This window comes from Citrus sinensis, chromosome 3 (assembly GCF_022201045.2).
Source record: "Citrus sinensis cultivar Valencia sweet orange chromosome 3, DVS_A1.0, whole genome shotgun sequence".
Lineage (NCBI taxonomy): Eukaryota > Viridiplantae > Streptophyta > Magnoliopsida > Sapindales > Rutaceae > Citrus > Citrus sinensis.
Window position 1 is genome coordinate 146,233 of NC_068558.1, and position 14,353 is coordinate 160,585.

A 14,353-nucleotide genomic window follows, 5' to 3' on the forward strand; every position below is an offset into this window, starting at 1 on the left:
TGAATTACAAAAGGTATTGTAAGCTTGTGTGTTTCATCCATCTTTTAATAGCTTGATCGAATGCTATAACTAGCAACCAATTGCTTGTAAACATGATTCAACAATACTCAGAGATCGAGATTGGCAATCGAGAGCTGGTGAAAAAGGCTTGATGCTTAATCATCTTCCAATTTATCTTTGGTTGTTATTATTATGCCCCTTTTAACTTTTGTTCATTTAAAATCCTGTTTGCATACTTTGGAAACTGCTACTGGATCCACATCAGAATGTTTATTTCCCAGTTTTTTTTTAAAAAAAAATTGCCCAATGTTCCACCCAGTACCCATTTATCTGTTGCATTACTAGTAATTATGCCAATTCAATCGAAGAAACGACCACGCAACTCTAGGCAAGATCCATTGCTGAACAAATAAACAAATACCTTCATTTTCTTTTAATTATGAACCAACAAAAAAACAAGTACCCGAGACACGAGTGACTGTTGCAATTTCACTGTAGAACCGGCGTGAAAACGCAACAAAATGTCAAATCTATTCTGATGTATCCGCTAATTAACCATACAAGTAGTCAAACTAGAATAGCCGACTGATCCGAAACGATGAACAAATAAATATATGAAACAAAAAGCAAAAATACCATACAAATCCACCGAGCAAGAAGAACCCAAGAACCCCAACTATGGAAACCACTGAAACAAAGAAGAATGCATATAAAACAAATATAGCCGTGATTTGAATTTTTCTGACAAAACCTTCACAAATTCTATACAAGTGATAAACAAAAGAAACCTCAGCGAAACACCCAAACGAGGAGAAAGGAAAAAAAAAAAAAAAGCCTCAGTGAACACTTGTGTCACATCCGACCATTAAACCCACTATTGGTTCTGTCCTGTCAGCAACCTAGGGCAGCAGCACAATCATCCTGGTCGTCTTGCTTATCTTCATCCCCTAGTTTATACTCACTGAAGTGATTAACACTGAACTTCCACTCACCCTTGATGGGATCATAAGATATGAACTCAGCACCTTGGTCCTCAGCCTTCCTCTTAAGCATCTCCTTGTATTTCTCAATTTTTGGTCCTTCCTTATATTGAACTCCAGTCTTTTTGTCAAAGCATTTTATATTGAGGAGAGTTACTTCAGCAGGCTTATTAAGACCTTGTCCAACAGGTGGTTTCTTGCTGTCATCCATGTAAACGATCACCTCACGGTTGTTAAACTGAACAAGGGACTCTAGATCAAGCCGCCGCACATCTGTTTCACCCAGGAACTTGATGCTGCCATAACCATGGCGTCCAACCACAAAGTCCTTAACACGACGGCAGAATCCCGGTTCGGCCCTTTCCTTAGCCGCTAGCTCTTGGATTCGAGGTTCTGTATAATAGTCAGAGCGTCGGAGCTTTGGCATCAGTGCCTCAATGTTGGCCCCATGTTCGTAGACGATCGCAGCCTCACCAGCTCTATGGCCATTAAGCGTCACGTAAGATTCGTCCTTTTGATTAGAATGATCATCATGGACTCCATTAGGTTTATGATTGACTTTGACAGGTTGAACTTTCTCCTTGACAGTACCATTCTCCACTGGACTTTCTGCAATTCATACGGTTATTAAACAGTTGAATCATAAGTACATCAGCTAGTCAACCAAATCACGCTGGTTCATAAGCATTAGAGGAATACAAAACTCAACCAGCAGGAAAAGAAAAAAAGTTCATTAAAATTATAACACAATAATCCAAGATTCAGTCAAAAAAAGGTCCTTCCGTTGAATTGATAGCCATCTCAGTCCGTTAAATCATTTAATGTAAATGACCACAAGGAAGTATGATTTGTTAAAATAGAGTGAGCATGATATTCATATACTTAATTCATCTATAGACCCAGTCATGTATTTATCTCAATAAAAGAACCATAATCCAAGAAATATAAGGATTGGAAGAGAAAGAGAGTGGAGCAAGGAGTAATGACACTATGCTATAACCATACCATTCTCACGTACGCGGGTAGATGTATCTTTAATTGATGATGTCTTCATTGCACTGGCACCTAAAGGCCACTGCTCTGTGGGACGAATAATAAGAGCTCTTGGGTTTTCTCTAGGAATGAAAAGAGCATCTGCCTTAGGTGTGCTGGGTGTCTCTTCATCATCACTGAAAAATGGAACCTGCATTCATCCATCAAGATATTGTTACATGTACCAAAATAATAATCATTCTCAATTAGATATCACTAGAAGAGCAACTTTACCCTCATATTATCATTCTTGGGATTATATTTCCTTGCAGGCAATCTAATCCGCCTTTGCGACAAATGTCGAGAAGTCAATAAGGAAGATATCCTGACAGGAGCTGATTTTTCGACCACCTAATAGAAATCACCAGTAAGTGACATGCATGCAAGAAATCCCACTGAAACTAAGGCAAATTCAGGATCAAGCTTACAGGCATACTAGAAATCCCATATTGGATTGAAGGTGCAGTTCCCGCTCGGGCAATTGACATCTGAGGCATCGCAGGTAGTGTTCCAAACGGATTTGTAACTGGAACAGGAACAGTAACAGAACTTGGAGTGGCAGACCTGGTAAATGTAGGCGTGCCAGCATAAGAATAAATAAATTACAAGAGCAGTTTAAAACCAACAAATAATTCTTCTACCCTATCAGACTAAAACGAAATGAAGACACCAATCAAACAAGATTATAAAGGCAAACAAAAACAGAAAATTTACTAGAGGGAGTGCATAAGAAAATGATTCAAATGAGTGCCTGAAAGATGAAAAACAATATATTGTAACATAAGTGGCATATAGATGGGAACCAATATATTGTTTGAACTAGCATGCATAAAGTACAAATGAGCAAGAGCTTAAGGATGAGACTTACAATTGTCCAAAGTTGCTCTGACCAAAAGTGCCCAAAGTGCCACCAAAGTTACTTGTATTACCTAATACATGGACAGAAAAGTTAATAAAGACAGTACAATCTAATAAAAAAGCTAGAGAATTATTTTGCATATACGTAGTACATCAACAAATATGAGAAAAGGAGCCTACCTGCTTGTGTCTGCCCGAAGTTGCTAAAGCCAAAAGCACCAGCAGTCTGAGCAGGCTGAGCCAGTTGAAATGGCATAGAAACAGAAGGCTACATAAGCAGACAAAAGAGAAACCAAATTTACATAAAGCTCTCAACACCAGTCTAGAGGAGCACACAAACAAAGAAGAAAATCAAGCAAATCATATCCCTAACAATCAATGTATGTCCCAAGTCCATGTAAACTGCAATGCAGATGTAACGCAAGAAGAACATTGCAAAAAATGAAATCCAGATTATCATTGGAACTAAAAATTGCATTATTTCAATAGCAAAATTATGTCCCAAGAGAAATTTTATTTGAAAAATATTAAATGACACTATAAGTAGTACTGTAGTACTGCCAATGATCCTGCATAAACCATAATGTTTTGGATAAGCCAACGTGACCTATCTGTTTTTCTAATAAGAAAACTATGAGTATTTATATTAATAAATAACGGACATATTGCACATGATTAGTAGACCAGGTATCCACCCAAAGTCAATCAAAGCTATAGGAAACAGTATTAATACCCAAAAGTCTGATTTAAACCCGAAGAGACTGCCCAACCCAATACAAATAAGAGACCGATACGCGCTAAATCCCTAAAACTCCTCTCCAATTAAGATGAATGACCATAAGCCAATGTGACATATAAGACATATTTTTAAATATGGAAGCTATTCATTTCCATCATCCATTACCCTTCCAGTGTCCACTTCAGATAGATGGCGTATGATTGTTAATGGTAATCGAATGGACGATTAAAAGAAATGAAACAGACCCTCATAAACCATGAAGGAGCATTATTTACACCAGAAATCACATTTAGAAAACTCTCAAGCCAAATCAAATAAAGGCCACTTTGTGCTTTACTAAAATATGTAACGTGAAAACACAAGGCCACTTACAGTTGTTTGACCAAAGCCCGATGGTGTGCTAGAAGGGACTAATGAAGGAGTGCTTGAGAAAATGCCACCAGAAAAGCCAGGGGAAGGCGTACTAAATAAGTTTGACTGGCCAAAAGAAGGCATGGTACTCTGTCCGAATGAAGAGGTTGCCTGTCCAAAAGCAGAACCTGTCTGTCCAGTGGCAGCAGAACTGAACAAAGGTGAAGACTGACTACCGAAGTTCATGCCAGAACCAAATGATGAAACCGTTCCCTGAGGTGCTGTACTGCTGAAGAGGGATGGTGATGACCCAAAAGCTGGAGATGAGCTGGTGCCAAATGTGGGAGTTGATGTCGACCCAAATATTGAAGGTGTTGCAGATGAAGTTGATCCAAAAGGGTTAGCTGATGATGACACACCAAAAGGAGAAGAACCAAAAGCAGAAGTTGAAGTGGAAGTTCCAAAACTTGAACTAGTGAAGGTTGAAGTTTTGGGAGCAAACAAATTAGACATTGTTGAGGAGGAAAATGGACTGGCAGATGATTGCCCAAATGCTGGTGAAGGAGCAAAAGGGCTTGATGGAGCAGCTGACGCACCGAATCCAATGCCACCAGCAGACTGACCAGCAGGAAGCGGACCTCCTGAAATTTGACATCAATAAGAAGAGAACAATTGAATCGGTCAATTTGGTTGTTTTAAGAAACAAGCACCACCTACATTTCCAGATTTTAGCAAATTACCTTTATCTCCCAACTGATAATCCTCCCATCTTAGCTCCTCATGGCTTTTATCCTTGTAGACAGGCATGGAAGATATTGACTCCAACTTTCCAGCAGGCTGTGAAGCACTGCCAGTCTCTGCCTCAGTCGTAGGAGCATAAGCAGCTATTCGACTTCCACCACGTTGACCCCCAAAAGTTGATTGGCCAAAGCCAGTGCTTCCAAATGTCGGTGTTGTACTCTGGCCTCCTGCGTGATAACACAAAACAGCACAGCAATTTTTATTTCTTTTTCTTAAAATTTTGGAAATTAACGACTGCATTGGAATTTACTAAAGATTATAAAGCTAACGAGGTTCCTTTTATTCAAGACACAGAATGCTTATCTAAAGCAATGTTCTGTAACAGCACATAAACAAACATATCCATTCAAGAAGCTTACCAAAAGGAGAACTCTGAGCTCCAAAGGGAGATGTACTGGTTCCAAATGGGCTGCTACTAAATGCCGAAGTTGACTGGCCAAAAGCTGGAGAGGATCCAAAACTGAACGATCCAGCACTGGATGCCCCGAATGCAGGAGTACTCGAAGCCCCGAATGCAGGAGCACTCGAAGCCCCGAAAGCGGGAGCACTCGAAGCCCCGAAAGCGGGAGTACTCGAAGCCCCGAAGGCCGAAGTGCTTGATGATCCAAAAAGAGGAGTGCTAGAAGCCCCAAATGCTCCACCAGATCCAAAAGCTGGAGCACTGGATGCACCAAATGCAGTTCCTGTGCTACCAAAGGCTGGGGTGCTGGTAGCACCAAAGGCTGGTGCGCTGGTAGCTCCAAAGGCAGGGGTGCTGGTAGCTCCAAAGGCAGGGTTGCTGGTCCCAAAAGCTGGGGTGCTTGTTGCACCAAATGCAGGCTGACTTGATGCTCCAAAAGGTGTTGAGGAACCAAATAAACTGCTTCCAAATGCAGGCTGAGATTGCTGAGTTGTGCTTCCAAAAGGGCTTGTTTGAGTAGAAGTGGACCCAAATCCAAAAGCAGGCTTCTGGCCAAAGATAGAAGACCCTAGAGATATATGCATATGGTTAGAGAGCAAGATTTAATGTAAGTTCTCATGAAAAGGGAACTGGAAAAAAGAATAATAAAATATGTTAAATAATTTTAGGATATAATGCACACATACAGTTAAAGATGAAAATTACTCCTCAAATTTAGTTTATTTTCTTTAGGAAAAAAATTCCCCTTAAATTTAAGGGGCTTATCAACACATTCTGACCCTTAAGTGAAATAGGATCACGGCACACCAGTGCAAGAGAAAATAAAAAATAAAAAGGAAAAAAGATAAACTAAATAAAATACTATGGAAGGATGATAAAGCAAATACAATAACATCTATCAAACAGGTTAACTCTGGTTAACATATTGTGTTTCTCTATCATCTAAATGAAGTTATATCTAGTAGGAAGAGAAAAGGGAGAAAAAAAAGAAAGAACAACATTACTCATTCCAATAAAATGAAGCTACATTATATAGTAGGATGAGAAAAAAAAAAAAAACCCAAGAACAACATTACTCGTTCCAATTACCATCATCGAAAAAAATTTGTCTGGTTGATAGAAACAAAATAAAAGACACGTGAAAGCATCAAAAACCAAAGAGAAACTATGTGAGCCAGACATACAAGAAGAACCTCGGTCATCATAAGCAAAAACTCAAAAGCCATTAAGCCAGCATCCACCTAAGCTAAATTTCTCACATATGGATACCAGGCAGTAAATTATATTCATAAGCCATGTATTATTGCCAGAATAACATTAGGACACTAACCACATTTAATGCCCCAAAGCACATATTGACCTAGAACCATAACCATCTATCTCAGAAGTTAAAATCAAAAGTAACAACAAGTCAGGTAAAGAGTGGAGGAGAAAGAAAACTTATATACATATATATAATGCTACTTCATAGGCATACTCACCACCGAATGAAGATGATGAACTACCAAAAGATGGAGTAGAAGATGCTCCAAAGGCAGGCATTGAACTTCCAAACGCGGGAGATGACGAAGCACCAAAAGTTGTGGCTGACGAAAATGGTGAAGATGATTGGGGTGCACCAAACACCCCAGTTGAAGTGCCTCCAAATATGGAACTCCCTGTTGAACCAAAAGGTGTTGTTGTACCAAATGGTTTGGGAGCAAATGGATTGTTACTTGCATTATTGTTCTGCCCAAAGATTGATTGAGATCCAAATGGGCTACTAGAAGACTGGCCAAATGCTGTCCAACAAAAAAGTATTAGCAAGTGCAAGTCAAACAGCATGCTTGACCATTACAAGAATTCTGAGATGAAAAGAAGTTCATATTCGAACTTCTAGAATAGTTACAATCAGCAGAAAATGCAACAAATGTCTAAGACGAAAAGATAGCCTAAGGCAAAACTTCAATTTAACTCAGCTATAACCTATAAGCTAAGGGCAAATAACATAACTCGCAAACAATAAAAAAAATGGTAAAAACATCAATACAGAAAGACTAATGTACAAAGCTTTCAAAAATTAAAAGAGCAATTAAGATTGAGCTACTGCAAAAAGAATAATTTACTACGACAGACAAAGGTAAAAGAAAATACTTACGATTAGTTGAACCGAACATTGTCGCTTATTACTCTTCTTTTCCTCACTTCAAAACACTTACACAGAGTCTTGATTTGATTCCAACCTGAAACAAATATCAAATGCAAATCAAGAAACAAGAGAATCGGTTATTATTATTTTTATTTTTATTTATTTATTTATTTTTTAAAAAAAGAAGAAATAGAAAAAGAAAGATAAAAAGAAAATGTTTAATTAGATCAAATTAAACGACATAGTCCGTTGCCAATCGACTTCACTCACTATTACTTTGCATTGTAACAAATAAAATCAGAATAACGAACCTTCGTAACAAAATTGAAGATAATCAGGTTAAAAATGGAATGCGAATAAAATCAGCATAGTTTCATTGACAAGAACGAATCGTTAATCGTAAAAAAGGAATTAAAATAAAACCCTAGCACCAACCAAGCCATTACGTAAATGAATTAGGACTGAGCGAATACTCACCGTCGATCTGAACGGACGCCCACGCTCTAGGCACAGAGAAAGAAGGTTTACGCTTTACACACAAAAACAGTTAACCAAAGGCCTTTCATTAACGTGAAAGGTCTTTTTATATTTGAGGGATTGGGCACTCGATCAGCAGCGTAGCGTTGTTTTTAAGTCCGTAACAAAATAGACAGCGTAGGCTAAGCATAGCGATGTTTTTAAGTCCGCTTTATTATTATTATTATGACTTAGGATGGTAATATTTACCCTTTAAATTATATTATGGAAAAATAATTTTAAAATTTTAATTTTCACTCTACACAATTTTTCACTTACTGTTAGACGACATATCATTCAGGCATATGCTACCTTAATGATGAATGTTGAACAAATTTGAGAGGAGGTTAGTCACGTCAATGATATGCGCATGGTATATGGTCGTTATTTCTTTAATTTAAATATGTTTATTTAATTTTATATCTCTAAAAAAATACTCCTACACTATTAATTTATTTCCAGCCATATAAAAGTTTAATTATATTAAAATATATAATGATTTAGGTTTGGTAAATAATTTTACAATATATAGAGAGAAAAATAAACTATTTTATTAAAAGACAGAACAGCAAAATCAAAACAAAATCCCTAAATTCTAAATTCCTCTTTTAACTTATTATAAAAGAAATATCATGATTTAGTCTAAGTGAAAGAAAAGTAGGTCAATACATTATAACATAGTTACTAGTATTAGAAATTAGAAAGTTACAAATTCACAAATAATAATGTTCTCATAATTTCAATGTTTATTTCTTTTACCATCATACTTTCTCTTTTTCTTTTTAATACATCAAATAATTCAAATATTTTACCTTATTTATCAATTAAATAAAAATTTTCATAAGAAATTTTTTGGATAATTTTACAAATTTATAAACTTATTTATTGTACTATTGTCATCCTTTTATTAAATGTGTATTTTGCTAACATCTTTGATGTCACGCTACTTGATATTTGTGTTTTTAATCTTTTATATGTAGCAACATTCACAAAAACTACAATAAATTTAAAAATTAGCACCGGCTAAAAAAAGTTATAGGTTTGTCCCTACACATAATTTGAAATTTATCTTATTTAACCATAGATATTATAGGGGTTCAACTAATGCTAATTGTTCTTATAATCACAAAAAGTCATGACAAAAAGTAAAGCCATTTCAGCGAAGAAACTCAAAGGTAAAGGTGGTCATAAATAGTTCAGTGTTTTGATCAAATGGATTTATATATAATTTTTCTCTAATGAGGATATCATCATTTTAGAAAATTAGGATGTTATTAACAGACAAAAAAAAAATATAGTCTCTAATGTGTTGAATTTCTGTGTTTTTTTTTATATTTTATAGCATCCTCACTTTCTTGAAGTGAATATGTCCTCATTAGAAAAAAAATATATATATATATATATATATATTTCTCTCTATGTGTGTGTGTGTCTGTATATATATGCACACACTCACACATATACATACATATGCATTGTGTTCTAATTCTTTTTTTAAAGAGGTATTCACATGTTAAAACTTAAGAAAATTGATAACAGCCATGTATTTAAAAAAAACCATAGCATCCAGGCTAGGCTTGGGCCACCCACAAAACTGTAATAGAGTTGGTCTAGATTTAAGGGCCTTTCAGTCATAATAGAGTAAGTCATGAAGAAAAAGAAGAGTGAGGCTTTATTGCATCATCATCATCACCCTATTTAGACTCTTCATTACCATCCATGTCTAGTGGAACTTGATCAAGAGTCAATGTAATTCGTCACGTATAAAGTCTTAAACAAGGTAAATTAATATAACACGCATAAGTATTAGGGGTATATATTAATAATTATAAGAGAAGATCTTGGATGCTCTTGAAGTATTACTCCTTATTAATTCATTATCTACCATGTATATATGTATATCATCATAATTGATTAAAATATACACATGACAGTGAATAAAAGATAAAGAAGCAATACTTTAAGAACACCCAACAACTTCATCATTATATGTTATGTGCGAGTAAATTTAGAATGATATTTTGAACCAATAAATAAATAACACTGGACAATTAAAGGGGCAAAATTGGCACAATACTTGGATCAATATAAAAATGTCATTTGGAAGATTTTATTATATTGGATGGGCTTGAAAATCAATAGTCAAGCTGGACACTTCAAGATATTTATGAGAAATAATTAACTTAGTACAAAAAAATAATTTTATTATTTTTCCCTAAATATGACACATAACCCTAAAAACATTCTCTTATTTTTAACTTAAGAATGACATCCAACTTTAACTTTTATACATTCTCCTTACCACTAACCTCTATTATATAAATGTCTTATTCACTCATATTAGGGCATGTTATGATCTCTTTGCCTTCTCTTCTCTCTTTTTCTTTCTATCGCTCAGATGATCAACCACTTCTCTATTTTTCGGAGGGCATTTATGTTCTCTACCTTCATTATCTCTCTACCATATAATCACTCTCTATATCTTTATTCATTATCTTCATCTTTATCAAGATCAAACATCTCTACACAGTTATCTAGCTTATGTTATTCATCTTGTATAATGTAACATCTTATGTAACCTCTCATTTATAAAGTGAATTGGTGATTGCTTTCTCCCGTAGATGTAAGCCATAAGTCGAATCACATAAATATTATGTGTTTTATTATTTATGTTTATTTTTCTGCATTTTCAATTTGAGGTCGAGATTGTGTTTTACGAATGAGCTTATTTGGGCTACCCTAGTTACGCTAAGTATCTTGTAAAACTCCCTAAACTATTCCTCGAGTACACATGAGCTACTCTTAAGCACATATCAGCTCTCTAAATTTAATCTAATGCGGCTTCACTGAGCTTCCTTATAGGACCACTACAGCTCACTCTATATATTACTTTATCTCGCCAAATTTTCAATATATCCAATTTAAACCAGTTGTTTGGTGCTCATCAAATCTAATTGAAATGTGATTCAGATATAAATAAAATTTATATTTGAGAGGAGCTTGTGCTAAGTTTGAGTTTAGATGTGCTTTTTTGATATGTTTGACTTGAGATTGTGATTTTATTACTCAAAGTGGCATTAGTTTTGCTATGCAAAATAGTCTAAATTTGGTTTCCATGACCACTGCAAGGTACTCATGAGTTTCCCACAAGATCTTGTGAATATATGTTTATAAATATTGTGCGAAGACCTTGTGGAACCTCAGGGTTACCTTGCAGTGGTTAGTTTCACTTGTGAATATGTGTTTATGACTATTGTGTGAAGACCTTGTAAGGACCTCAGGGTTACTTTGCAGTGGTTAGTTTCACTTGTAAATATGTGTTTATAAATATTGTGTGAAGGTCTTGTGAGGACTTTAGGGGTACCCTGCAGTGGTTAGTTTCGCTTGTGAATGTGTGTTTATAAATATTATGTAAAGACAATGGTACTTCATAGGGGTTGCTCGTTCTTCTTTAGAGATTTCATTATCTCCTTTGAAAGTAAAAGCGTATAGCTGACCGACTCAAAGCTTTTATAAAGGTGTGATTGCATGAGTTACCTTTAGCTATATGTCATAATGTGTGGTGCACTAGCTCCTTTTTCTTCAATTGTCACTCATGAATGTTTAATTTTTTTTATCACCATGAGTATAGCTCACCTTGTTAAAATTCTTATTAGGATCAAAGTAAGACGCAATATTTTATCTTCTCTAATATATCTTACATGGATAATTTATATGGATGATTTATCTTATCACTATATGGTTATAAATGAATAATTTACTCTTTATTATGATTTATTGATTTTAATTTATCTTCGCTTATGACTCACTATGTTTAACTTTTAGAGCGTAGCTCTAGATAGTATAAGTTATTCTTGTTTTAGCTTATTTATATTGATTGTTACTAAAGAGTTGTGAACATGAACAAATCACCAACATGAGAGTATATTATTATGGTTATCTACATGTGGGATTGAGAACTTCTCTCCCATGAAATTTGTGTATATCACCATATTTTCATTGCTATGCTTTATAGTTATATTTTTATTATCATCCGATCAGAGAGATAAGAAAGCTCCTGAGAAAATTGCCATGATCAGAAGGCTAAGAAAGCCCTTAAGAGCTAAGGTATCTCCTGAGTGAATTGCCATGATCAAAGAGCTAAAATAGCTCCTGTGTAAATCACCATGATCAGAGGACAACAAAAGCTTCTGAGGGAATCGTCACGAATATCGATCTAAAAAAATCCAGAATAAGTATCCACAAAAGATATTTATTGCTAATTTTTGTTTTGCCTAGGGTGGCTAAGCTCCTTTGGTTACCTCACTTGCTCCAAAAGGGTTATAAGATAAGTAAACTAGCAATTAGAAGTAGCCATGTGTTATTGGATCCAAATATTTTCTTCAAGTTTCTTATGTTTTAATTCTTTCAACACAAGAAACTAGAGGAAAATTTGGAATGATATTTTGGACCAATAAATGAATGACATATGGACAATTACAAGGTAAAAGTTTGCACGATACTTGGAGCAATATAAAGATGTCATTAGGAAGAATTTACTACATTGAATGGACTTCGAAATCAATAGTCAAATTGGATACTTCAAGATATTTATGAGAAAGAATAAATCCAGTACAAAAGAAATATTCTTGTCATTTTCCCTAAGTATGACACACGGCTTTAAAATTGTTCTCTCTTTTTTAACTTGAGGATGACTTCTAACTCTAACTTTTATACATTCTCTTTACCGCTAGCCTCTACTATATAAATGTTTTATTCACCCATATTAGGGCACACTATAATCTCTTTGCCTCATCTTCTCTCATTTTCTCTCTATCTTCTAAATCATCAACTATTTCTCCATTTCTGAGAGGCTATTTCTATTATCTACCTTTATCATTTTCTCTACCATATTATTACTCTACATATTTTTATTCATCATCTTTATCTTTATCAAGTCCAAATATCTTTATATAGTTATGTAGCTTATGTTATTCATCTTGTATAATGTAAAATCTTATGTAATCTGTCATTTATATAATGAACTAAGAAATAGAATCACGCTTCACGCAGCTTTAAAAAAAGAATGTAGTATTAACTTTTTTTTTTTTACTTTGCACTTGATGAAATTGATAAAAATTATGAATTAATTTTTTTTAAAGATGATGCAGCCTTATAAAACTAATGTTATTTATGAAAGTTAATTATTTTTTTGTTAACTTTAAAAATATATATTAATGTGTATAGTTAAGTGTACACAATCTTTTTATTAATAAAAAATATATTCACACTAATCAATTCTCCATTCTTCTTCATATTAACAGACTCTCATATCCTACAAAGTCAAACTCTTATCATCCAACTATCTTTATCATTGTTCAACTCATGAAGAAAAGAGTACTTCATGAAGCACAAAATACTAAAAATTCAAATAAGTCAAAAAATAAAAGTGCAAGAACATTTCTAAAGAGGATTTGGTTAAATAATAAAAAAACTCAAACATAACAAATCTTAAATACTTAATGTTTATAGAGTTTGAAGAAACCAAAAGACACTAAACAAAATGTTGCATAATTAAATATGAGATTATGACATTAAAATTAGGCCCTAGTGACATTAGTGAGGGAAGATGAAGAAACATTCATTCTTATATTAATTAGTTGATATATTTTAAACCATTAAAGTTTAGTAGTTGGCTTAATAAAATAAATGAATGTTTCAAAACTTATAATTAATTATTATTAATGGTTACATATTGTTGAATTTAAATAGAAAGAGGAAGACACATGTAATCTAATAATTATTTTCTATTTTTAATATTTGGTAATGTAATTATTTTTTAATCGCAAACAATATATTAGATAATAGAGAATATAAAAAGATGAGAAATAATGATACCACAAATCTTAACTATTTAATATTTATAGAGTTTGAAGAAGCCAAAAGGCACTAAACAAAAAGTTGCATAATTAAATATGAGATTATGACATTAAAATTAGGTCCTAATGGCATTGTTGAGGGAAGATGAAGGAACCCTCCTTCCTATATTAATTAATTGGTGTATTTAAGTCACTAAAGTTTAATTGTTGGCATAATAAGATAAATGAATGTTTCAAAACTTATAATTAATTATTATTAATGGTTACATATTATTGAATTTAAATAGAAAGAGGAAGAGACATGTAATCTCTTGTAATCTAATATTTTTTTAATATTTTGTAATGTGATTATTTTTTTAATTTCAACCAATTTATTAGATAATAAAGAATACAAGAAGATGAGAAATGATGATGCCACATCACCTCCTCTAGTCCCCAGTTTTATATATATATATATATTAGACATTACTTGCTCCATGGATATAGGCTAAAGGTTGAACAACGTAAATATAATGTAAAATAGGTGTATGGATTTCGTTTACGATAGAATTTGCAGTATATGACAACAAACTCACGTCATTCAGGACATTAAGGGATCCTAATCGAGATTATAGATAGGATCGGGATACTTTTTTGTTTCGATCCACTATTTGAGACATGATTCAAAACTACTTTTTTCTTTATTTACTA

General features: G+C 33.9%; 1 protein-coding gene across 3 annotated transcripts; it reads right to left on the reverse strand.

The window, feature by feature from the left end:
* Positions 1–689: 689 nt before the first annotated feature.
* Positions 690–7,934, reverse strand: LOC102620159 (nuclear pore complex protein NUP98A). 3 transcript variants are annotated; one of them, XM_006476180.4, is made up of 12 exons: positions 7,767–7,934; positions 7,299–7,383; positions 6,643–6,942; positions 5,121–5,729; positions 4,701–4,928; positions 3,982–4,601; positions 3,051–3,105; positions 2,881–2,941; positions 2,441–2,576; positions 2,247–2,363; positions 1,986–2,163; positions 690–1,589 (listed from the first exon to the last, which is right to left on the reverse strand). In XM_006476180.4, exons 2-12 carry the CDS (start codon positions 7,315–7,317, stop codon positions 892–894), a joined length of 3,021 nt encoding a protein of 1,006 aa, XP_006476243.2. In that variant the 5' UTR covers positions 7,318–7,383; positions 7,767–7,934; the 3' UTR covers positions 690–891. The 3 variants fall into 3 exon arrangements, with proteins under 3 accessions (XP_006476243.2, XP_006476241.2, XP_006476242.2); XM_006476178.4 differs by having other exon boundaries at positions 3,051–3,138; XM_006476179.4 differs by lacking the exon at positions 7,767–7,934 and adding an exon at positions 7,601–7,723 and having other exon boundaries at positions 3,051–3,138.
* Positions 7,935–14,353: the final 6,419 nt, after the last annotated feature.

Bases quoted from the DNA above. Each gene is read 5' to 3' on its own strand.
- LOC102620159 (XM_006476178.4), bottom strand. The intron at 4,929-5,120 runs GTAAGCTTCTTG...GTTATCACGCAG, and splicing joins AGCTCAGAGTTCTCCTTTTG to GAGGCCAGAGTACAACACCG. The intron at 4,602-4,700 runs GTAATTTGCTAA...GTCAAATTTCAG, and splicing joins TTATCAGTTGGGAGATAAAG to GAGGTCCGCTTCCTGCTGGT.